At 44.0% G+C, this 26326-nt stretch overlaps 1 protein-coding gene across 2 annotated transcripts in view; it reads right to left on the reverse strand.

Annotated features, from left to right (window-relative positions):
- Positions 1-899: 899 nt before the first annotated feature.
- The window catches only part of MPHOSPH8 (M-phase phosphoprotein 8), a 35995-nt gene continuing 10568 nt past the window's right edge, over positions 900-26326 (reverse strand). The window contains exons 3-14 of one of the 2 annotated variants that reach the window (XM_025364002.1): positions 20934-21782; positions 19587-19686; positions 17852-18109; positions 15693-15818; positions 15524-15612; positions 12967-13107; positions 11003-11089; positions 7394-7548; positions 5144-5298; positions 2977-3104; positions 2078-2161; positions 1382-1540 (exon numbers count right to left, since the gene is read on the reverse strand). In XM_025364002.1, the coding sequence (XP_025219787.1) occupies positions 1499-1540; positions 2078-2161; positions 2977-3104; positions 5144-5298; positions 7394-7548; positions 11003-11089; positions 12967-13107; positions 15524-15612; positions 15693-15818; positions 17852-18109; positions 19587-19686; positions 20934-21782 (2214 nt within the window). In that variant the 3' untranslated portion in view covers positions 1382-1498. Of the gene's footprint in view, positions 2520-2976; positions 3105-5143; positions 5299-7393; positions 7549-11002; positions 11090-12966; positions 13108-15523; positions 15613-15692; positions 15819-17851; positions 18110-19586; positions 19687-20933; positions 21783-26326 lie in introns of both variants that reach the window. The other variant, XM_025364000.1, reaches the window with a different exon arrangement.

Raw genomic sequence — 26326 nt, forward strand, 5'->3', positions numbered from 1 at the left:
ATGAACAGTCGGTCACCTTCTCACGTGTTCCTGACACTGTTTGTTCACATCTGTAGCTGGACTCCTGCTGTCTCCTTTACTGACCTGCACTGCGAACTCAGATCTCCCTGTTCCCCCGGAAAGCTATGAAATCAGATATACTTCATGATTCAATTTAGTTGAAAAAGTCCAATCTCGGCCCTCACTTAGCTAGAAAACCACAAATATCTACTGTCTTTTAAAGTTTTGAGACTTGAGACATAAAAGGAAACAGACCAACATCATAGAGTTTTATTGACAAAACCATAGGAAAATGCAGTTTTAGGATGTAAAGTAAAAATGGTTCTCTGAAATATCTACACAAACGTGAATGCTGAAAAGTTTTCATTAAAATCGTATTTCATACAATTATAAACTAATGAGGAACAAAACAATTGTCACCTTCTCCATAACCCAGCCTGAGCTCGACTGACGCTTGCCTTGAGCAGCAGGAACTCTTCCCAGACAAGGCGGCGGCTCCCACACAGCAGCCAGGCTTCGCTGTTACCTAAGCTCCATCTTCCCAGTTGGTGTTGAAAACTAGGGCACAAGATCTGGCTTTTCAGAAAAAACATAGAGACTCCAAGAAACTTTTTTTTTTTTTTTTTTTTTTGAGACACGGTCTCATTCTGTCACCCAGGCTGGAGTGCAGTGGCCTTTGATGGCTCCCTGCAGCCTTGACCTCCCCGGCTCAAGCAATCCTTTCACCTCAGTCTCCGAGTATCTGGGACCACAGGCGTGTTCCACCCCGTGTTACCCAGGCTGGTCTCGAACTCCTGGGCCTAAGCAATCCTCCAGCCTCAGCCTCCAAAGCACTGGGATTGTAGGTGTGAGCCTGTAATATTCTTTAGGCCTCATAGTGTACAAGTGACTACAGCACATTTACAAGTGACTGTCATCTCCAGAATGTGTGGCCACTGTCTACTAGAAAAAGATCAGGCCCCCCAACCCTTTCAGGGGCAGCTAACCCACACTTTATTTGGTGCTTGGGTAACTTGAATATAACATGGCTCCCCTTGCTGTAAGCAAATGCTTTAGAGCTGAACTTTTTCTTTTTCTTTTTTTTTAAAGCACAGAAGTTCACCAGGGCTAGTAGAAATTTCAAAGAGAATCGCTTGAACCCAGGAGGCGGAGGTTGCAGTGAGCTGAGATCGTGCCATTGCACTCCAGCCTGGGCAACAAGAACAAAACTCCGTCTCCAGAAAAAAGAAAGTAAGTCTTTAATTTTCTTAAATAATCCTCATATGTACTATCCACATTGTGGAAAAACTGAAATACGCAGTCTGGACACTGCACTGAGATTCCAGCATACTGGCACAGACACAGCTATGTCGCATCTTACAGACTACAACAGACAACAGGCTTAACTGCAAGAGGTTTACAGACAAAACTTCACATAGATGTGCTAGGAGAATGCCAAACTGCTGTCAGAGTGTAGGAATGGGTCTGAAGAGAACTCCATCCAATCCCTGCTGTTTGGTCACTGCAGCTGCACTCTGTATGCACCTATTAGCAATTTAACCTGTTGAAAGAAAAGAATGCAGCTGTCAGTACAGATCCAGATTTCCCCTTTCTTACAAGAAAAAAAGCACACATGGCCAAGATCTGCTTCTATTATTTGGCAGTATTTTCAAGTTGCTTATCAATTTACATTGTTAGATTATTGCCATTTTAATTCAAGAAATAATTCCAAGTGCTATTAATTTTATATTACTGTTTTATTAGAGAGACTATTTTGTCCAGCTTCCTTTCATACAAGAGGTTAGGGACCGGCCTAAAGACATATATTTGGCAATTCCATACCAAGGCCTAGAACATGATTCAGATGGTTCCATCCTCTAGAGAGGCGTTCTTCTCAGCTGCAACCAAGTCCTTTTCCTGCCGCATTATTATGTCTAACACACTAGATTGAGAGAGGGTGCACCTAGCATGACTACCCTAGGGAGTGTCTCTCTAGGACAGGTACACCAGGATTCCTGGGATTGTTTTCTAATGCTGATAAAGTAATCTGGAGTAACAACTTGAGTACTGACACTACATATGAAGAAAGGATTGTCACCTTGGCAGAGGGTGCTTCTGTCAACCTTATGAAGAGTTTATTGGGACCTGCAATAGGGCTGAATGAGTAAACAAAATGACTGTCCTACAATGGAAAGAGAAAAAAAAATCAGTGCTTTTTCAGACTTACACCAGAAACTATTAAAACAGCAATGATGTAAAAGAATCATAAATAAGTTTTGTTTTTTATTTCATAAGTCAAGATGCTGTGGAGAAGGCCAATCGCTTGAGCCCATAAGTTTGAGACTAGCCTGACCAACACGGTGAAACCCCATCTCTACAAAAAATACAAAAAATTAGCCGGATGTGGTGGTGTGCATCTGTAGTCCCAGGTAGTTAGGAGGCTGAGGCGGGAGGATTGCTTGTGCCTGGGAAGTCAAGGCCCCAGTGAGCTGTGATCCGCGCCACTGCACTCCAGCCTGGTCAACAGAGTGAGACCCTGTCTCAAAAAAAAAGGTGACTTACTTTTCCCTTGATTTATTAAAAATATACAAATGACAAAATCAGTCCAGGAAACTGGATTAGAATGCACCCAGCAATATACAGTACAAGTGTTAAAATGGCTATATCTAGGGAATTTTGCTTAATTCAGTCCAAGGAAAGAATTCTAAAAGTGGCAAAGTATATACAAAGAATCTTTGAGATCATTAAGAATTTACATTCAGAACCATGCTAGCCCTAAGACAGTATGGTAAGCACAATTTAAGGCAAAAAAAAACAAACAGGAAAAATTCCTACTGACAAAATTTAGGATAATTACGGATATTGCCTCATTCCCAACCACTATTATTGGATTATTTTCTGAATGATTATATTAAGACACAGGAATTTAAAATGAAGTCACCTATGCTTTTGATTAGAAGAATTTACTTTTCAATAGTGAAATACAGAGTATCTTACCAGAAAAACAGGAAGTTGAAATTTATCATTCAGAACTACAGCTTGTACACTACATGGTCCACAGAGCCGAGCAATAACTTCTTTACCCAAAAAGTTTGCATGGAAGATAAACAGCAGGATGCCAGAGCCTGAAAATGGGAGATGTGTGTGAATTACTTCAAATGCGACCTTCAGCCCCCAGAGAGAGGCACACTCAACGCCAGATGGAAGCAGGCCCCTGAGCTGGACCTGGTCAGACAGGCACCACCCACTCCGCCTGGAGGCTCAGAGGAGGTTGGCCCCCTCAAAGCTTGCGTCACCTGGCATTTTTCAACCCACAGAACTCTTTTTACCTTTTGCTCAAGTAATCTCTACTGACAGTTCCTGGAAAAGACTTAAGTATGATTTTCTACACTGAAGTTATTAAACTGGTATTTTAAACATGACTGCTGAATGTGTACATGTCCCAGGGACATTCCTGTGGTGGGCACCTTTGGGTGTGGGTCTGAGTGGTTTTCCATTTTCTTCCACATACCCTTTTGCCCCTTCCAATTTTTCTGATTAATACATACCCAAAATTGGCCAGGCATGGTGGCTCATGTCTGTAATCCCAGCACTTTGGGAGGCAGAGGCAGGCAGATCACTTGAGGCCAGGAGTTCAAGACCAGCCTGGCCAACATAGTGAAACCCCCGTCTCTACTAAGAATACAAAAATTAGTTGGGTGTGGTGGCGGGTACCTGTAATTCCAGCTACTCAAGAGGTTGAGGCAGGAGAATTGCTTGAACCCGGGAGGTGGAGGTTGCAGTGAGCCGAGATCGCACCACTGCACTCCAACCTGGGGAACAGTGTGAGATTCCTTCTCAAAAAAAAAAAAAAAAGCTGGTGGATGCAGACATTATACAAATGCTGAGAAAACTGCAAGTCCAGCAGTTGTAGGTGTCAGTGGGTGCTCAGGTTCACCAGGGCCAGCTCAGGGCATCGCTTGCTGGCGCTCACACCTGGCAATGCAGATGGTCCACCTAAATAATCAAAACTATAAATTACTGAACAGGCACGGTGGCTCACGCCTGTAATCCCAGCACTTTGGCAGGCTGAGGCAGGCAGATCACTTGAGGTCAGGAATTTGAGTCCAGCCTGGCCAACATGACCCCATCTCTACTAAAAATACAAAAATTGGCTGGGCGTGGCAGTGGGCGACTGTAGTTCCAGCTACTCCAGAGGCTGAGGCAGAAGAATCACTTGAACCCAGAAGGCAGAGGTTGCAATGAGCCAAGATGATGCCACTGCACTGCAGCCTGGGTGACACAGGGAGACTCCCTCTCAAAACAGCAGCAACAACAAAACCTGATAAATTATGATTCCACAATGTCAAGTTCTCTCAACACTAAGATACTACAAATGGCTCTTTCAGGGGCAGGGCTATATGTTCTTAAATATGTTTTCCAGGAATGAATACTAAGTATGAACTTGCAATAAAATAAAATATGATTTAGAATTTATTTGAAAAAGAATGAACTTGAATAAACTGGTAAATATCGACAACCAACAACAGAGTATTAGTCAGTGCTAAACAGAAACGCACTATCAAGACATGGAAGGAATCTGGGAGGCCTACTGCTAAACGAAAGAGGCCGCTTAACAACACGAGGAACGGGTTTCTAAGCAAAAAAAGCCAGAGCCCAGGTGCCTCCCCTCGGCAGACATGCTGCCTCCACATGTGCCTGGCACCGCGTGTAGAGAGGGCCAGCAGCAGTCCTGCCTGGAGAGGGGCTGGAGCAGAGGCTAGAGAAGGAAGTGGCTTCTCCATCTCTTCCACCCGGCTTTACTACAGGGCAAGACTATTTTTTCTTTTTCAAGAAGGGCAAAGACTTTACAAACACCACAATTCAGGGAAAAAACATTCCAGGCTCAGAATCTTCATAACTCAGACACTGAATTTTAGTAAAACTCACTGAGCACCAGTGTGATTAGGAAGCCCTAACTTCAGTGCTCTAAACGGAGGTTAAAACAGGGATGGGGTGTCAGCCAGTGTCTCTTCAGAGTAGCTCTGCTGTTAACTGGTTTGCAGAATTATTACACATAACGGAATTTCCTTAAAGTTTGTTCAAAGAAAGGATTCTGTCTAACAATCTGTTACTATCGTGTCACGTTTCACACAGCAAAGTGTGAAGGGAGGCACAGGCTTACCTTCTGGTATGTTCTGTGGGGGTTTGTAATTGAAATCTGTTGAAAAATCTGGCCCCTCACAGAGTCGATGACATGCAATTGGAAACACTGGTTCCAGCAGAGCAAGGCGAGCTTCGAAGTAATCCTTTATTGTCTCTTCTGCTACTCTTGAAAGTCTAAGAAAAAAGAGTAGTACACGTTGTTAACATTAATGTAGAAAAGAACCACAAGCCTGTTGAAAACCAGTGAGGCCTTCCCAGGCCAACCTTCCAAAAAAGAGCTGCAGCTCTGCCTGCCTCCTTCCCAGCTCGACTTCCACCCGGCGGCAGCCGACAACCTGTGTGTCTGTCTGGTCCATCTCAGTGGAATTGAAGTTCTAAGAGGGCAAGTCTCTTCCCCCACTGCCGTTTCCATCTCCCCAGTCTTTAGAACAGTGCCTGGCACAAAGTCTATCCTTGATACATAGTTGTCTAACGAATCAGTGGAAAATCAGAAAGGGGAAGCCCTCAGTCCTGGGCAAATCAGGAAAGTGGGTCACTCTACTTCCTGGATCTATGCAAACACCCCATGTGACCAGAGGAGTCGGGACTGCAGCCATCAGCAGCACCGCGTGCAACAGGCGCAGTCCCAGAGGCCCAACCGAGACCTGTGACATAAACGCTGCCTTGAGTTCGCTACTGTCTGGTATGTGCGAGTTTGTGATGTATGTTGCCAAAAGAGTTCTGAAGTGATAGAAATACTAAATTGTGTTGTAAGTATGAACTTGCAATAAAATAAAATATGATTTAGAATTTATTTGAAAAAGAATGAACTTGAATAAACTGGTAAATATTGACAAGCAACAACAGAATATTAGTCAGTGCTAAACAGAAACGCCCTATCAAGACATGGAAGGAGGCCGGGCGCGGTGGCTCAAGCCTGTAATCCCAGCACTTTGGGAGGCCGAGACGGGCGGATCACGAGGTCAGGAGATCGAGACCATCCTGGCTAACATGGTGAAACCCCGTCTCTACTAAAAATTACAAAAAAACTAGCCGGGCGAGGTGGCGGGCGCCTGTAGTCCCAGCTACTCGGGAGGCTGAGGCAGGAGAATGGTGGGAACCCGGGAGGCAGAGCTTGCAGTGAGCTGAGATCCGGCCACTGCACCCCAGCCTGGGCGACAGAGCGAGACTCCGTCTCAAAAAAAAAAAAAAAGACATGGAAGGAATCTGGGATGCCTACTGCTAAACAAAAGAGGCCAACCTGAAAAGGCCAAATAATGTGTGATTCCAACTGTTCTGGAAAGGACAAAATATGAAGGCAGTAAAATTACTGGTGGTTGTCGGGGGCTAGGGGAGGGAGGGATGAAGAGGTGGAAAACAGGCTTATTCTGGCAGTGAAACTATTCTGTGTGACCCTGTGATGAGGGACGGATGCATGATGTCTCTGTCCAGATCCACAGAATGTGTAACACTACGAGTGAGCCCTGATGTCAGTGCTGCGCTCCGGGGATTACACGATGTCCCTGTAGGTTCCTCGGCTGTAGTAATGTGCCGTGGTGGGCGACTGGGATCTCGACAGTTGGGGAGGATGGCGGTGGGGAGGCTTGGAAATCTGTACCTTCCACTCAACTTTGCTGTGCTTAAAAGTGTTGCAAAAAATAAGGTCTATTAAAAAGAAAGACGAACGTTTAAAGTTTCTTTTTTTTGGTGGGGGTACAGAGTCTTGCTCTGTCACCCGGGCTGCAGTGCAATGGTGTGATCTTGGTTCACTGCAACCTCTGCCTCCTGGGTTCAAGCGATTCTCCTGCCTCAGCCTCCTGAGTAGCTGGGATTACAGGTGCCCGCCACCACGCCTGGCTAATTTTTTTTTTTTTAGTAGAGACAGGGTTTCACCATGTTGGCCAGGCTGGTCTCAAACTCCTGACCTCAGGTGATCCACCCGCCTCGGCCTTCCAAAGTACTAGGATTACAAGCGTGAGCCACTGTGTCCGGCCAAGTTTAAATGTTTTTAAGAAAACCTTTGCTAACCAAATTAAGAGCATACTTAATATTTAAGGAAAATACTCCCAGATAGGCCAGTGTTAAGTTTGAAATTTTCTGAGTTAAATAACTTGCAGAAAAATAATTCATATGCCATTTATTAAACCTGTGATTTACTGGAAACAAAACCATCAGGACTTGTGCTGGATGTTTTTCTGAGCAGTTACGCAGAGGCTGCTCCAATGATAATGTGTCCACACGAACAGCGTATGATGTGGGACTCAACACGGCACAGTCGCTTGCCACTTACGTCTCTAAATGGCTCTTCAGCAAGTCGTACACAAGCACGTTGTTAGACTGCTTCGCGAAGTGCAGGGCACTGTTCTGGTGCTTTGACAAAATGTTGCAGTCAGCTCCACATTCAATCACAAGTCGTACAATGTCTGAATTTCCTCTTTTACAGGCCTGTGTCAGGTGAAAAGGAGGAACAATTACTCAGCTGTAACCTGTGGTAACTCCCCATGGGTGCTGGTCCTTTCTCCATACATGCCTGGGCTCTGTGAAGAGGGCACAGGCCACGTTGCTTAAATGCAAGTGGGGAGTATCTTTGACTCAGGGGCCAACACAGAAATCTGTGTGCTATGTTCAGGTTAATTTCTTCAGTGAGTTTTCAGGAAATGGGCAACTTCAAAAAGGATGCTTCAGTCCCAAGACAGAACAGACACCAGGCCCTGCCTCTGCTGCCCTCTGTCCATGCTATGCTGTCCCCGTGAGCCAGCCCCTCGGCAGAGGCACCGAGATACACAAGCCTGGCCCTCACTATAGACAGCTTTGTCTCGGGAATCTCAAAAACACCTCTCAGGACCACAAAATAACCTCGAAATGTCCCCAGCTGTGGCTCAAGCCTGTAATCCCAGCACTTTGGGAGGCCGAGGCGGGCGGATCACGAGGTCAGGAGATCGAGACCATCCTGGCTAACACGGTGAAACCCCGTCTCTACTAAAAATACAAAAAAACTTAGCCGGGCGAGGTGGCGGCGCCTGTAGTCCCAGCTACTCGGGAGGCTGAGGCAGGAGAATGGCGTGAACCCGGGAGGCGGAGCTTGCAGTGAGCTGAGATCCGGCCACTGCACTCCAGCCTGGGTGACAGAGCGAGACTCCGTCTCAAAAAAAAAAAAAAAAAAAAAAAAGAAATGTCCCCAGCTGCTGCTTTAAAGGAGATGACCCAAGCACAGATAGGAATCTGAATTTGCAAACCTACGGTGCAGCTGTGGCGCAGACCGTTTCCTTGTCTGTCACTCACTCGCCATGTGACTGCAGATAAGTCCCGTAATTCTTCTGAGTCTCCTGTTTCCATTTGTGAAAAGCGGATGGGGTCCCTGTGCCACCCTACCCTGTGAGGCAGATGCTGGGGCAGCAGCGTCACTGTACAGAGTGGCCTCCAGGAGCAGCGGCGCTCCGCCACACTACCCATCCACCACGATGCCCGTCCACCCTCTGCCCATCCGCCACACTACCCGTCCACCACACTGCCCGTCCGCCACGCTACCTGTCTACCCGCCCGCCACGCTGCCCGCCCGCCACGCTGCCCGGACAACGGTGTCAGCCAGCGCTTCCAGCAGGGGCGGCTCTGCCATCAGATCAGCGGAGCCTGGGCAATGCCTGAGACCTTTCGGGTCACCCCGGGTGTCCACTGCAGAGGTGAGGGACACCATCCAGGACAGGCTCGGGACAGACCGAGTGGCCCACACTGCGGCCACGGGGAGGGTGAGGCCCTGCTGGGACCGACAGAGCCTGCAGCGACAGGTGAGGGCAGTCCCCCTGCACCTGCCCACTCTGGTAAAGGACCCATGTTCTACACTTTCTCCTCCGATGAAAGGGTTTTAATTTCTGAAAATCACTATGTTTATATCTTCTCATTCTAAAACTCAAAAAAACTTCAACATGCTAAATCCTGAAAGCAATTAAAATACAGCTTTTCAGGAACAAATACTTAAATAAACCTCATGGCAGATAAAGGCAGTCTATTGAATTCAGACCCAGTGAAGTAAGTGCCACGTGTCCTCTCAGGGAAGAAACGCCACGTCCTCCCCGACCCACTCCAGAGCCCTCTCCCCTCTGCACCCCACTCCCAGCTCAACACAGGCACCTCAGCACGCCATGCAGCCCTGAGGTGCTGACCCGGGGCTCCCACTTGCCTTCGGCCTGGTGCTGGGGGAGGCGCTGCCAGCCTGAGGACCACTTCCTCCTCTGCTTCTCCCCACGCAGCTTCTTTCCTTCTATGGCCCTTTTCTCCTTTCCACTTCCCCATGGATGACCCCACTCTCAACCTATGGCTACAGTCACTGTCGCAGAGCTGGACAGCAGCAAACCTGAATCTCCAGCCCACACCCTCTCCTGAGCCTAGATTCCCCAGCGAAATGTGCAGAGGTGACATCTACACGACCCAATACCCAACTCCCTCCATCTGTGCCACCTGGGCCCCCAACTTAGGAAATGGGGTGACCAGGCGTCCCCTCCAGTTACCAAGCTCTGTGAATTGTACCTCTTACCAAGTGGCCAGCTCACCCACTCCATCCCTCCTGCCATGACCCAGGTACAGACTTCTGTTATTTCACATAACCTGGAGACACAACAAGTCTGCAAACTATCCTCCTCCCAATCTATGCCCCTTCTGTTCTACGAAGCATTAAAACACACAAATGAAAACCCTCTAATCTGATTCTACCCTTCTTCAGCTTCAACCTTGCTGTGGCTCCCCAGGGCCCTCTGGACGAACTCCCTAAGGCTTCGCATGAGCAGGCTTCTGTGCCCGCCCACCTCTCTCATGCTCTAGATGCATCTGCATGGCTGCAGTTCAGGGTGCACCGGGTCATCTGTCACCAAGATGATGCTTTGAGAGGCCACCACTGCTCCACATGAGACAACCACAGTCCTAGCTACTCGGGAGGCTGAGGTGAGAGGCACTTGAGCTCGGGAAGCCGAGGCTGCAGTGAGTCATGATGGCGCCACTGTACTCCAGTCTGGGCAACAGGAGGAGACTGTTTATGGGCCTCGTGCGGCAGGAGGACAAGAGACAGGTGGTCCGGGCCATCAGAAGACGGTTCACGGTGAGACTGGATGCCAGGTGCCCTGCAGACCCAGGGCCTGGCTGTGCTCTTTTGCTTACTGGGGACAGAGGCTGGAATGGGCGCTGTGGGCGGGCTCCTGCTGGGCTCAATGGCTCACATGGAGCCAAGCATCCCAGGGAGGAAAGAGGACAGGTGCCCACAGGGAGCTGAGCTGGCCACTGCTGGCTGGGTGTCTGGACCTGCTATATCCTAATAGCATCCTGGGCCAGGAACCCACAATTGCTGCAGAGGAACCAACCAGACCGTGCAGTGTCCCCTAAGACAAATGCCAAACGGTCGACCTTTCTTTCAAAACCTGTCTGCAAACCATGTTCCGGAACACAGGAACAAGCCCGAGGCGACAAATTCACCAACATCAAATGAGGAACACAGAGTGCACGAGGAGCTCCGTTCCACGCCCAGGCCTGCTCCTTCCAGGCCGGCAGCCTCCCTGCTGCTCCAGCTGCAGCCAGAGTGCTCCCTCCCTGCTGACTTGACTGCCGTTTAGGATACAGTGTGGCACCTGCCTCATCCACCCTACAGATTGCCAGGGTCCCCAAGGCCCAGCTCGGAGCACTTCCCTGTGACCTCATGGCTCTCTGTGCTGTTCTGATCACACCACTGCCCGCTCTGAGCTCACTGCTGCCCTGCCAGCCCGCTTCTCCTCCTCCCCTGCAAGTGGCTGGACTCCAGGACTGTCTTGGTACCCACTCTGTTCTCAGGCCCCAGCACAGCGCCGGGCAGTGGCAGATGCTAACACAAGCACCTGCCAAGGTACTGAAGAAGGGACAACCCACAGGAGGGATTTACCTTCATCAGTGCGGTCTCACCATTGCTCTGCTGGACGTTGACAAAAGCTCCCGCTTCCAAAAGAATAGCCACTGTTGTTAAAAAGTTCTATGAAAAGAAAAACAAGCAAATTTAATTCCCCAAATTATTTAAAAGACAGTTTTCAGATATTTTGAAATTCTTAAGTCATCAGGAAAAATACCCAGCAGGTTCTATCACAAGTGGTTGTGGGTCACAGCCTTGCTGTGGGGCCGCGGGGGTGAGCCCTGCCCCACAGAGGCCCAGATTTCGCCACTCACTGTGCTGCCAGCAACTGCTACCTAAACGGAACCGCTAGCTCCAACCTAAGAACCTCTACATATAAATCCTTTAAAAAGATAATATATGGGAACATTTCAATTAAATTATTAATCAAAAGGAATACTAATACCATTCGAAAAAATTTTAAATTATTTAAGATGAAAATTAATATTAGTACTTTAATCAAGTATTTTAATATAAATTACTTCTAACGAGATAAATCACATTTTGAAATGTGATTACAATGCACTATTGATGATAAATCCATTCATTACATGTCACAGATCAACTGAAACATGAAGTTAAAAAGTTCCTCCAGACCGGGCGCGGTGGCTCAAGCCTGTAATCCCAGCACTTTGGGAGGCCGAGACGGGCGGATCACGAGGTCAGGAGATCGAGACCATCCTGGCGAACACGGTGAAACCCCGTCTCTACTAAAAAATACAAAAAACTAGCCGGGCGAGGTGGCGGGCGCCTGTGGTCCCAGCTACTCGGGAGGCTGAGGCAGGAGAATGGCGTAAGCCCGGGAGGCGGAGCTTGCAGTGAGCCGAGATCCGGCCACTGCACTCCAGCCTGGGCGACAGAGCAAGACTCCATCTCAAAAAAAAAAAAAAAAAAAAAAAAAGTTCCTCCAGCTGGGGGCGGCGGCTCATGCCTGTAATCCCAGCACTTCAACTGAGGCGGGAGGATTCCTTGAGCCCAGGCTGGGCAACACAGTGAGACCATGTCTCTAAAACATTTTTAAAACTAGCCAGGTGTGGTGGTACTCACAGGCCCAGTGACTCGGGAGGCTGAGGCAGGAGGACTGCTTGAGACCAGGAGTTCCCAGCCACAGTGAGTTATGATGGTGCCACTGCACTCCCCTCTGTGCCACAGATGGAGACCTTATTTCTAAAACGAATTTTTTAAAAAGCTATGGGACCATGTGATGGCTGAGCACGGTGGCTCACACCTGTAATCCCAGCACTTAGGGAGGCCAAGGCAGGAGGATCGCAAGGGCAGGAAATCAAGACCATCCTGGCGAACACAGTGAAACCCCATCTCTACTAAAAATACAAAAAACTAGCCGGGCGTGGTGGCGGTGCCTGTAGTCCCAGCTACTCAGGAGGCTGAGGCAGGAGAAAGGCGTGAACCCGGGAGGCGGAGCTTGCAGTGAGCCGAGATCCCGCCACTCACTCCGGCCTGGGCCACAGTGCGAGACTCCGTCTCAAAAAAAGGAAAGTGTTATTTCATAATATAATATGACAATAATAAAATACTATTAGAAAGTAGAACTGGAGCAGACCAGGCGCAGAGGCTCACTCCTGTAATACTAGCACTTTGGGAGGCCAAGGCGGGTGGGTCACTTGAGGTCAGGAGTTCGAAACCAGCCTGGCCAATATGGCAACACTGTCTCTACTAAAAATACAAATATTAGCTGGGCGTGGTGGTGTGCACCTATAATCCCAGCTACTAGGGAGGCTGAAGCAGGAGAACTGCTGGAACCCGGGGGGCAGAGGTTGCAGTGAGCTGAGATCGTGCCACTGCACTCCAGCCTGGGGGACAGAGCAAGACTCTGTCTTTAAAAAAAAAAAAAAAAAAAAGCTATGTGGCCGTGTGATTGCTGTATTTCACTACCAAAGAGGTCCTCTCAGTCCATCGGCAGGAATGAAAGCTCTGAAACGGATGCACGAGAAGCCACAAACCTTCTCTGCGGCATGAATGAGGGCGGTGGTCCCGTTTTTCTGCCGACCGTTCACTTTCGCGCCTTTTGTTATGAGGAGTCGCAGGAGGTCGTCCTGCCCTCCCGCGGCGGCAAGCATCACCAGTGTCATTCCACTGGAATCCTGTGTTGGTTTTGTTAAATAAAAAAAGTGTTAATCTTTAGAACAATTTCAGAACCAAGTCTTCTCACTTGAGATGTTTCAATGTGAAATCACTAACGGGCATTGATTTAGGCATCTACTTAGGATTTTCGCTAAAATATCCCAACCATCATAAACTAGTAGCTTTTAGAATATTTTTTCACATATAAATGTTTGCATAAAATTTTACGCTTTCCTCTATAGGCCTACCTCGTTTCACTGAGCTTTGCTTTACCGAGCTTCACAGGGACTGTGTTTTTTACAGATTGAAGGTCTGTGGCAACCCTGCCACAGGCACGTTTATTCACACCAGCACCCCATAGCATGTGCCCATTTTGTGGTGTTGTGTCAGCCATTTTTAGCAATAAAGTGTTGTAAATTAAGATATATAGTTTTTTTAAAAGATGTAATGCTATTCACAGACTACAGTATAGTGTAAACCTAACTTTTATATGCACGAGGAAACCAACAAATTTGTGTGACTCGCTTTATTCCAACAGTCTGGAACCAAACCCACAATATCTCCAAGGAATGCTTGAATTTGTTTTTTGTTGGTGGTGGTTTTCTTTCTTTCTTTTTTATTGAGACAGGGTGTTGCTATATCAGCCCAGGCTGGTCTCAAACTCCTGGGCACCTGCCTCAGCCTCGAGTAGCTGAGATTACAGGTGCATGCCACCACGCCCAGCTCTCATTTTTGTATCTTCTTTGATTTTGTTTTGTGTATGAAATCCTAAAGGTACATGAAAAGTTTGTACCATATAAAATGAACAGTGAATTTCTGGGGGGCATATGATCAAATTTTCTACCTAGAAAATCCAAAACAAGTAACTTAAAAACTAGAAGAGAATTTCATTAAATGACTGGAGTCACACATACATATGTGTACAAAGACATCCATAGCTTTACCATTGACAAGCAACCAGTTAGAAAACAAAATGTAAATGAAAAAAGACTAATGACCATAATAAAACATAAAACATACAGGCATACATCTAGAAGAAATGTGCAATGTCTATATGAATGAAAAACCCATAGAACTTTGCTTAAGGGTATAAATGAAGAGCTGAGTGATTAGAATTACCATGTTCCTGGACACAAGATGCAAAATGTAAATAAAAATGCCAATTCTCAATCTATATTATTTCATGCAATTTTAATCAAAATCCCAATAATTTTGTGAATTGTAATCCCAAAGGATTAAACCTAAAAAATCTACAGCGAAGCTAAAAAACTAAAGAAGAAAATATGAAAATATTTTCTAAGCAAGACAAGATACCCAAAAGCCATAAATGTAAAAGATCGACAGATACAATTGCCTAAAAATAAAAATCTTCAAGCAATACAAGACTCAAAACACAAAACCTAAAATCTAGGGAGAAAGGGTCAATATACTTCCATTAAAAAATCCATACGTGGCCGGGCGCGGTGGCTCAAGCCTGTAATCCCAGCACTTTGGGAGGCCAAGACGGGCGGATCACGAGGTCAGGAGATCGAGACCATCCTGGCTAACCTGGTGAAACCCCGTCTCTACTAAAAAAAAAAATACAAAAAACTAGCCGGGTGAGGTGGCGGGCGCCTGTAGTCCCAGCTACTCGGGAGGCTGAGGCAGGAGAATGGCGTGAACCCGGGAAGCGGAGCTTGCAGTGAGCTGAGATCCGGCCACTGCACTCGAGCCTGGGTGACAGAGCGAGACTCCATCTCAAAAAAAAAAAAAAAAAAAAAAAAAATCCATACGTATCAGTATGAAACACGCCAGCTACAACAGAGAGATGGACAGTTGTTGGAAATGGGGCAACCATCAAAGAAACACAAATGGCCATGGGAAAATGGTCTCACTCTATGCTCTCGGAATGGCAGAGGGTAAAACCACATACAAAACAGGTAGCCATAACCAAACCAAACCAAACCATCACTTTTGGGGGGGTAAGGGGGTTGGAATTAAAGGGACTATAATTGTACATTTATAGGGTTCTGCAATTTTTTAATTTTACAAAGTGAACGTGCATTACTTTTTTTCTTTTTTTGAGACAGAGTCTTGCTCTGTTGCCCAGGCTGGGGTGCAGTGGTACGATATCAACTTACCACAGCCTTGACCTCCCAGGCTCAGGTGATCCTCCCACCTCAGCCGCCCAAGTAACTGGGACCAAAGGCATAAACCACCATGTCCAGCTAATTTTTGTATTTTCTGTAGAGTTGGGGTTTCACCATGGAGCCCAGGCTGGTCTCCAATTCCTGGGCTCAAGCAATCCTCCTGCCTCGGCCTCCCAAAGTGCTGGGATTATAGGTGTGTGCCACCACACCCAGTCTTTTGTAATTAAAATAAATGAAAAATTAATTTGAATTCTTTCAAGAGTTACTTTCCATTTTCCTTTCATGAGATTTTTCAAAGACATATTACCTCTTGGTCCAGGTTATATTCTTCATTTGAATTAAGTGCAACTTTTACAGTAATATAATCCCCATTTTTTACAGCATCCCTTAACACATCTAAAATGAAAGGAAAGATAAGTTAGATTTTATAAATCTAGATTTGTGAAAGGGATTTCAATATTTCCAAAACCACTCACTATTTGGAATTGCATCTGCTGCAGCAAAATTCTCATCTTTCCCATCAAGGTGCTTTTGGAAATCTTCTAACTTCATCCATTCCAACTGCAGGTCCATGCCCAGACTCAGAATCTGCTGCCTGCCATCTGGAACACACAATGGCCTTGTTAACATACATTTGTCTTAAGTATAAAAACCCCACAATGTTATGAAATTTGTGGTGTCTTAATCAAAGCTCTATGTATACTTTTCACACAAGTCACTGTATAATGGGGTCTTTTAATTGATAAAATCCCCGACTTTCTTTGGGAAGTAATGTGAACGATTCACACTGAGAAGCCATGGTACTCCGAAGGCATGAAGATAAATAGGTAACCTGTCATTGTAAAATAGCGAAGGAGGAATTTTAAGACTAAGTAGCTCAAAGGAAGGAGGGATCAGGGATCTGGTAAGAGGAAATACAATCCTAATGTGACTTTTCTCCCTTACACCATTCTTCTTGGACATACGCTGCTTCCCATCATGTACAGATAAAGCTGTTCTCGTGTGTGAGCTACCCCAGCATGTGAGTCAAAGGCACTGCTTATGGATCCTTCCAGATTCACTCGGGCCCCTACATCTGGAAGCCTTCTGCTCCCACAGTGCCCTGGCCCACACCCAACTCCCTGTGAGGTACTGCTAGAGTCTTCTCCGACAGGACCCACAGGCACAGGAACATCGAGGACGTACGTGTGTGTTCAGCCTTTATCACCACAGCAATCACAGACGTCAGTGCAGCTCGTCTGGGAGTAATTCCCAATGGTTGTTTTACAAGTGAAAACCAGAAATACTTGATGGTAAGGGTTAAAGGATTTTCACCTGAAACCAATTCCTCAAACTATATAGATGACATTAAGCAGATGGCCTTGCCACAGAAATAAAGTCTGTAAAACATATGCAATAAAGAAGAACTTTTCCAAAGCCCTCAACTCAAACTAACACTTCTGGGGGCGCGCCCAAGATGGCCGAATAGGAACAGCTCCAGCCTCCAGCTCCCAGCGTGATCAAGTGGGCTTCATCCCTGGGATGCAAGGCTGGTTCAACATACGCAAATCAATAAACGTAATCCAGCATATAAACAGAACCAAAGACAAAATCCACATGATTATCTCAATAGATGCAGAAAAGGCCTTTGACAAAATTCAACAGCCCTTCATGCTAAAAACTCTCAATAAATTCAGTATTGATGGAATGTATCTCAAAATAGTAAGAGCTATTTATGACAAACCGACAGCCAATATCATACTGAATGGGCAAAAACTGGAAGCATTCCCTTTGAAATCTGGCACAAGACAAGGATGCCCTCTCTCACCACTCCTATTCAACATAGTATTGGAAGTTCTGGCTAGGGTAATCAGGCAAGAGAAAGAAATAAAGGGTATTCAGTTAGGAAAAGAAGTCAAATTGTCCCTGTTTGCAGATGACATGATTGTATATTTAGAAAACCCCATCGTCTCAGCCCAAAATCTCCTTAAGCTGATAAGCAACTTCAGCAAAGTCTCAGGATACAAAATCAATGTGCAAAAATCACAAGCATTCTTATACACCAGTAACAGACAGAGAGCCAAATCATGAATGAACTCCCATTCACAACAGCTTCAAAGAGAATAAAATACCTAGTTTTATTAGACTAACCTCTCTGGTTTATTGGGTCCTAGTTATAAACATGTATGTACACTTTTTAGTACTCCTCCCCACCACTACTGTAGTCTGTATTCTTCTTCTCGACCAGTTCCAATGTCCTCAGGACAGCATTTACAGTATAGTCTTATTTAGTGTTATTTGCTACAACATTAAAAGGATAAAATACAAATAAGTTTATATTTGATAATTTCCTGAAAGAAATCTATTAAATAGTAAGATATAAAATGGGGCTGCCAGGTAGGAGTAGGTAAGGTAGAAAATCAGAAATCTTTTAATTCCATACGTGCTGAGAACATTATAGGAACTCAGAAAAATTGATCCATTGAGAAGTCACAGAATGACCCGTCTTCAATATAAAATGTTATTCAGGAGATCCAAATAAACTCTTTACTCCATTATTTTTTTATCTTGAGATCAGAAATATAGACAGAGAAGAGTACAGTAAAATAATACGGTGCACTATCTTGAAAAATCTGCAAAATGATTCCAGACTCACCCGAATTCTCATCTGCTTGGCACACGCTGTCTGAACCCTCTTGATCGCCTTCTGCAGCAATGTATGCCCAAGTGTCCGTTTCGTCTCGGGTGTTCCTCCTCTCTTTAAGTGACTGTTTGTTTTCCTTGGTTTTGTGATCGTCTATGGTTTTAAAATCCAGTGGTATTTCTTCCCTTTTCCGATTATTCTCAGAAACATCATTTTTTTCTTCTGGAGTTAATTTAAATAAATCAAATGCATTTCTGATTTCCTTAAGTGCTAATGAAAAAATTAAAAGATAGTTAAGTATGAGTCACAAATTTGTTACATTCAAAAGAAAATCTAAGTTAGTGTTAAAGCAACAAGATATTTTCTTTTTACTAACATCCACCTAGCTTATAAAGCCTGGTCTGATTTACTGTCAAAGCCAAAAAATCGTTTCAGCTGGTCTTTCTACTGGCTGCTCAATATTCAGAAAGGATGTCCAGTGTGAATGGCTGTTAAGCAGATGTTCTGAACTACTCACCTGCAGTTGTGACAAAGGCCTACTGAAGGCGGTGAGTCTCAGTGATCCAAGTCACATCAGCACCTTTCCCACAGCTAAAGACATCAGACTGTCTATAGCTGGATCCTGAGGCTTGCACCAAAATGGTTTCTGGTGGCAAGTGAGGGAAACAGCAGGGTGCCAGAGCACTGCCCGTGTACCTGGTAAAACTGTACCTGATGCTACCAGCTTTTAACTAAAGAAAGTGGGAAGAAAACGGGCAGACACTAGACCTGACATTAGAAATAACCCCAAGAAGAAGAGAATTAGGATGAATTCTATTATAAACTCTAGGTACACAGCAGACAGGTTTTGTTATCAGGGAATATTGAAAACTGGACTCTAGTGAGTACCCTTATGAATGGGACAAACAGTCGTTCCATTTAAGGCTATATGTTCACAGTAAAAATGTATCTAAAACTGACATACAAGATACTAGGAGGAAAAAAGGTTAAGAAGGCCAGGTCCAGTCTTACAGTATTTTGAACCTCTAGTTATTGACAAACAGAAGGCATTTAAGATTTTTGTTTTGCTTTGAACAGCAATCTTACAGCCACTTTACGTGTGACCCACTGAAACAAAGCCACTGCTCCTGCCACTTCATTCACCTGCTTCCACTGCCAAAACCAGCCTAGGCTTAGGAAAAACTTACTTTTAATATTACTTCAGTTACATTCAGCTTTCAGTAAGAAAACCCAAGGAAAATCATTCATCTCTTAGAACCACTGTTTGCCAGAAAACATGTGTTCCAAGTACTTTTGCTACAGAAACTAAATATTTATCTGCTAGGGTTTATTCAAACACTGTAATGGTGTTTTTTTGTTTGTTTTTAAGAAATATAAAGTATTTGTTCCAATATTGATATATATTATGGATTTTCTATTATGGTCTATCTTGAAGTGATCCAAAATGCATATTCAATATTATATTTTACACAAATGACACAGACTTACTTATAATGAATATATTAAAAGGTGTGTTTTAAAATTTAGCATCTGCTATAAAAAACACATTTATTTTTCTGCCATAACTGATTTCCTGTCTCAGTAATTCTAATCTGATCCCTCATCATATTAAAAAGGAAAAACAAGGTGAAAATAACGGAAAAAAATTATATGAATTTTTACATAATAAATGTAATAAATGTAACTGGTTAATTATTTGTATATCAGACAGCAATGTAAATGGTAAAACATTAACATTTACACTCACTCTTTAATCCTTTTGGCTCTTTTCTGCCTTTTTCTTCCTTGTCAGAATCGTGCCTTTTCTGATATTTTTCTTTGGATTCAGTTTTTTTGGTCTCTTTATCCTGAAAATGACATGATATCCAAACAAGAATGGATAAAGAGTTGACGCTGTATATTTATTTGAGAACCGGAAAATACAAGTTTGTGGCTTCAGGGAACCACCCTTGTGTACTGTGGTACATGATCACTGATCATTAAATCCTCTTCACACAAAAGAATTTTGCTTCCTCAGTCAACCATATGATAATTCACAAAATACCAAATTCAAAGCCCAACACCAGTTTTCCCACCCTCTTTTAGGAATTTTATTTAAAAAAAAAAAAGGAAATTCTAAGGAAGTTTTCCACCCATAGTCTTAACCAACCATGACCATTTTACTTCTCCATGTTCCCCCTTCTGGTCCTTGTACTCTTACATGGATAATCTTTTTTAAAATTCATTTTTGTTTACATTACACACATATTTTTACGACTGTGTTCACATTTATGTAGGCTCTTCTTCTCCACTGCATTGTCTAAGTTGTTCTATTTCGCTACACTGACCTCATAATATTTCAGTAGTTCTAATGGTCCCCAAGTTGACATATCAATGTTTCCTTAACCATTTCCCCTATGGCTAGAAAGTCAGATTGCTATCCATTTTTCACTAATGAAGATAATTCTGCCATGAATAACTATGTATGCACAGTTTTTCCTTCTTTAAAATGATTTCCTTAAAATAAATTCCCAAAACTGGAAATAATGAAAGAAAAAAATGATGTTCTTTATAGCCCTTGATAAATACTGCATATAAAATACTCTCATAATTTGGAAAATACATCCATTTTGCAAAGCCATATAAAAATAATTTTTATAATGGGACAAATTCTCTATTAAATACGTTTTTATAAGCGTATTTAATTAATTAAATTTAATTAAAATACTTGTTGATGTACTTTGTGTCCTATTATTTAATAGTGGTATACTCAAGACAACAGGGGAAATGACCAAGTAGGATGTGAAAAACCAATAAAATAAGCTGATGAAGCTATAAACCTGAGTATACAATGCTCCATATATCATCTGAGTACCTCTAAAAACCATCCTTACTTGTTCACAAATTAGCCTTTAATTTTCTAGTCATAATCATTCTAAGAGAAACAAACCAGAGACTAAGAGATAAGCTGCGGTGTCCAAAAGCTGGAGGATCTTCATTTATGACCGCCCACAGTCATAAACACTTTCTTACAGCTTGGCTGTTTCCCTTTCTTTGCTTGTGAAATGTCTTGACCACTCAACATGGGTTTTCTGCTGCCTTCCGTGGCCCTTACCTCGTCGGCTGAGTCAGTGGACCAAAAGCCTCTCTCTTCCCCGCTCAACCTCCAGCCCTTTGGCGTTTGGGCAGACACAGGCATCAGCTTCTCTGACTCTGCAGCACTTTTGCCTCTGTCTTGATTCCTCTGCTTTTTAGGCACAGTTTTCTTCTCTAAGAAAGCGTTCTTGTTCTCTAGCTTCCTGCTCTCTCTAGTGTCCTCCGCCTTTCTCGGGGTCTTCTTCTTCCTCCTGCCTCTGACATCGGTATCCTCCTCAGCACTCATGGCGCTGTCTAGCGGCTTCTCAAAGCCATGCTCCAGCCCTGTGTCCTGCCCTGCTCTCTCTCTCGCAGTTTTAGTGTTTTGTTTCTCTTCTCTGCTGTCGGAATGTAGCCCTTCACTGTCATCCTCTGGAAAGGCAGAATCATTAAGTACACTTGATTCAGAGTCCACCTGGGATTCAACACATTTTTCTTTTTTTGTTTTTCTATTTTCTTTGGGATCTTCTCTTGTTTTTGTCTTTAAATCTCTTATTTCACCCTTTTTAACTTTCTTTAATTCCTTTGTTTCTTTTACTTCATCTTTTTTAGGCTTTTTGGACTCCTTTAGTTCTTCTTTGGCTTCAGAAATTCTTTTCTTTGTCCTTAAATCAAAAACTAAACTTTCCAAGGAGCTCTCCAGGTCTGATTTGGACTTGTCTTTTAGCTTCCCGGCCTTTGCTTTTTTCTTTTTGAGATCATCTGGGCTCTGCTCTTCTCTCTGCCTTAATTTTTTCTTTTTCTTCTTTGGTGAAGTATCTTCTTTTGTCTCACTTTGCTGATCGCTATCAGAGTTCGCCTCAAATATGTCGTTATTTAAGGACAGTCTCTAGAAAATACAAAACAGATTAAAATATTCATAAACATATTGATTTTAAAGGTTTTGAAAAGTAGTACTAATGAAATTTGGTAAGAATATATTTTGTTCCAAGCAGAATCTCAACTTCTTAAAACCGCTTACCTAAGCTGAAATCGTACGCTGCCTCTATCTCTGACTTAGCAAACAGGTCTTGGCAGTGAGGGCAAGTGTGAGTTTAGAAAGCAGGAGCGCACAGAAACACAGTGCTGCTGAGTGCCCAGCCCAAAGCAGGAGTGAGTGGACGCAGGTATGGTGGGCTGTAAATGATCTGAACTTCAACATTTCCAAAACCACCAAGAAAGTAATTTTTACAGACTTTCTTGGCTGCCAATAAAGTAGTTACCAGTGCAAATACGAAACGTTTTCTAAGACCCTGGATCCCGGAATGTCCTTAAACTTGCTCCTACATTTGACAGTTATGTACAGAACAAGCAAGACTGCACACAGATCTTACTTCCCAAATTCATGTGTTATCTGAAATACTGCTTATGAAAAAATATTTTCCTATATTAAAATTGAAAAAAAGAAACTTAAGAATAAAGTACTTGTATAGACACAAAAACACTATGCAAAGTATTTTCAGTTCCCATTTCCCAAAACCACCGTATCCTAAATGACTTGGGGGTAGAGAGAAGGGATGGAAACGATAGCTTTTGTTTGTTTGTTTGTTTTACAAGACAGAGTCTCATTCTGTCGCCCAGGCTGGAGTGCAGTGACTTACTGCAACCCCTGCCTCCTGGATCCTGGGTTCAAGCAATTCTCCTGCCTCAGCTTCATGAGTAGCTGGGATTACAGGCATGCGCCACCACGGCCTGCTAATTTTTGTATTTTTAGTAGAGACAGGGTTTCACCTTGTTGGCCAGGCTGGTCTTGAACCCCTGACCTCAAATGATCCTGTCTTGGCCTCCCAAAGTGCTGGGATTACAGGGGTGAGCCACGGCATCTGACCAGATATACTTTAAAACTGTCTTCCCTACACTGCCTAAGAAATGGACGCCACCAAGGTTAACGAGTGGGAATATGGTGGCACTGACTTAACCTTTCCAATCTCCCTGAATCACCTCATAAAAAACAAGACAAGTAGGATAGCAAAACAAAACTCCCCGCAGACAGCTTTTGGTTTTGGTAAGTCCGAAGTCCATACCACGCAAGCCTTACCAAAACTAAAACAGTGGTAAGGCCTATGTGGTGTGGATGGTCACTCAGGGGAAGCGAAGGCAACAATCTGGAAAAGCCCAGGCGGGTTCTGCCTGAGAGAGCAGCTGCGGGGTGGGGCCTCATGCGCACTGCGCAAGGCAGGGGAGAAGGGGAGAGGTGGCTGGCCCCTCCCAGGCCCTGCAAAAGGGACCAGTGAAGCTCTCCTCAGGACTTCCAGGACCAAGCCACACAAGGAGGAAAAACTGCTAGGATTAGATTCCAAACCAAGTAGGCCGAGAAGACAGAAACAAAAGATCAAAAAAAATTGTTTTAATTAGCCAGGCTGACTATCCTAAAAACAACAGAAGCATACCAAAAAGACATGTCTATAAAATGGAAGAGAAAACAAACAAAAACTTCGGAGCATCAGGCAAAAAGACCCAAGTCACTTACAAGACAAATAAACTCAACTGGTCATCAAGAACAATGTTTTGTGCCAGATGATAATGGATTAACACAGTAAGACACCTGAGAAAAGAAAATGTGCACTAAGGAATCTGCAACTGGCGTTCAGATAGAAACGCTGCCAACAAACTGTTAGGAAACAAAAGAAGTCGGTGAAGACTGTTCTCCAGAGCCTTCCTACCACAGAGCGGGGTCGCAAACTCTTGCATGCACCCCTGCTGGGGACTGACGCTCCTGCCAGAGTCCATACTTTGAGAAGCCCTGTACTAAAGCATGAGCTTCAGATAACCAAAAATGACTGGACAAACATCACCATAAGGACTGGTGGAAAGCATTAATTATGTATTTGCTTCTAGGACTAAGACTGAATGAGGGTTGTAAGAGAGACTGTAGTATGCGTGACTAAATGTTCTAACAAGGTACAGTGTATCTAGAAAATAACAGGGAGACGTGGTGAGAACGTATTGAAGGAATATTATGCTTGCTGATTATAGTTATTAAATGGGAGTAAAGGACAGTATTTCAAATTAGATATAGAGGGAGAGAGAGGGCAGGGAGAAGATAGGTCCCAATTAATTTCTAGTTTTATCCTTCAAACCACATTAAGTATTTTACATACTCAACAAAATTGCATCAGCAAGGATGGCGGAACCCTAAAACTGAATACAGGCAGACAAATGAACCTGTTTATAAAATTGATAACCACACAGAAAAAAAAATTCAAGTAACTTCTGAACATTAAACACTGCATATATTCTAAGAACAAAAAGAACTGCAAATAAATGTGGAACTTTATCAAATAGGTTGATAAACAAATACTGTTTGTCATTCATAGTAGAAAGGGCACAGCAAATCTGAGGTTAATTTCTCTGTATTGTAAGATTTAGTAAATAAGGACATGCAATACTGTTGTGACCAGAGTTCTCCTGGTAGGAAAAGGGAGAACACACAGGTCTCTGTGGTGACACTGTGGTGACAGGCCGAGTTACAGAGGTCAGCATGGATCTATTGAGGCTGGGATGTGCCACTGTGCCAGAAAAGAGAGCAGTGCTACCCTGAGAGGGAGCGCCAGGACACAGGGACTGGTATGAAGGGGTTCCCAGCTAAATGTGCAACAGTTTTAGCACCAATAGTAACATGTTGAATAAAAGCATCTCTAAGAATGTAATGATGCCATAGCCGGGCGCGGTGGCTCAAGCCTGTAATCCCAGCACTTTGGGAGGCCGAGGCGGGTGGATCACAAGGTCAGGAGATCGAGACTATCCTGGCTAACATGGTGAAACCCCGTCTCTACTAAAAATACAAAAAACTAGCCGGGCGCGGTAGCGGGCGCCTGTAGTCCCAGCTACTTGGGAGGCTGAGGCGGGAGAATGGCGTGAACCCGGGGGGCGGAGCTTGCAGTGAGCCGAGATCGCGCCACTGCACTCCAGCCTGGGAGACACAGTGAGACTCCGTCTCAAAAAAAAAAAAAAAAAAAAAAAAAAAAAAAGAATGTAATGATGCCAAAAAAATGCCCATATTTGTTTTCTGAATAAAATATGTATTAATAAAAGATTATTTTAAAGTTAGGGCAAAAGGCAAAATTATCAGTATATGGTACCATCTTTTAAAAGAAAAATCAGGTCGGGCACAGTGGCTCATGCCTGCAATCCCAACCAACACTTTGGGAGGCCAAGGTGCGAGGATTACTTGAGGCCAGGAGTTCCTACCACCCTGTCAACAGAGAGAGACCCTGTCTCTGGAAAAAAGAAAAAAAATTCGCCAGGCCTAGTGGCATGTATCTATAGTCCCAGCTGCTTGGGAGGCTGAGGTGGGAGGATCGTCACTTGAGCCCAGGAGGTTGAGGCTGCAGTAGGCCATGATTGTGCCACTGTACTCCAGCCTGGGTGACAGAGGCAAGACTCTGTATTTAAAAATAAATAAGTGAGAAGAAAAGAAAAAATAATATATCTATGTATAACCCAAAGGCAGATCAAGCACAGAAAACAGATTTTACCTATCTTTCTCTAATTGGAACTGTTTAGGGGTCTGACCCCTATGAGACACTCCATGTTTACTCAAAAAAGAAAAAAAGCTAAAAATACTACAGTGTCGACAGAACAGTTCAGCAGAAGTCCATTAGTGTTACATAACATCACTCAAAGCTCACAACAGACCAGTGGTCACCTTATGAAGACACCTCTTTACTAAGTGATTGCTTCACTTACTAAACCATTCTGGCCCAGTGTATGGTAGTTATGCAGCAAACACACATGCTCAGTAAATGCCAGGCACTTCTGCTATTGCTATTATTATTATTATTAACAACGAATGCACACAGTCAAAACTAAAACTAATATTGTTTTGGTCATTTAAAAAAAGACTATGTATTTTAAAAAACATAGGTGAAACTTAAATTGTAGGGAGAAAGATCAACGTTCAGCCTATAAAATAATGAGAATCATTCTCTTAATGTGAGATATCTTCACTATATATAGTTCTTTTTTTTTTCTTTTTTTTTTTTTTGAGATGGAGTCTCGCTCTGTCGCCCAGGCTGGAGTGCGGTGGCACCATCTCAGCTCACTGCAAGCTCCACCTCCTGGGTTCACGCCATTCTCCTGCCTCAGCCTCCCGAGTAGCTGGGACTACAGGCGCCGCCACCACACCTGGCTAATTTTTTGTATTTTTTAGTAGAGACGGGGTTTCATTGTGTTAGCCAGGATGGTCTCGATCTCCTGACCTCATGATCCACCCGCCTCAGCCTCCCAAAGTGCTGGGATTACAGGCGTGAGCCACCGTGCCCAGCCTTCACTATATAGTTCTAAGGTTTTTTTGTTTTTTTTTTTAAACCAGGTCCTCACCAGATAATTTGTTTTAACTAGCAGAAAAAGCAGGCATAAGACATAGGTTGATAATGCAAAATAAATATAATA

The sequence above is a fragment of the Theropithecus gelada genome, chromosome 17, assembly GCF_003255815.1.
Source record: "Theropithecus gelada isolate Dixy chromosome 17, Tgel_1.0, whole genome shotgun sequence".
NCBI classification, from domain to species: domain Eukaryota; kingdom Metazoa; phylum Chordata; class Mammalia; order Primates; family Cercopithecidae; genus Theropithecus; species Theropithecus gelada.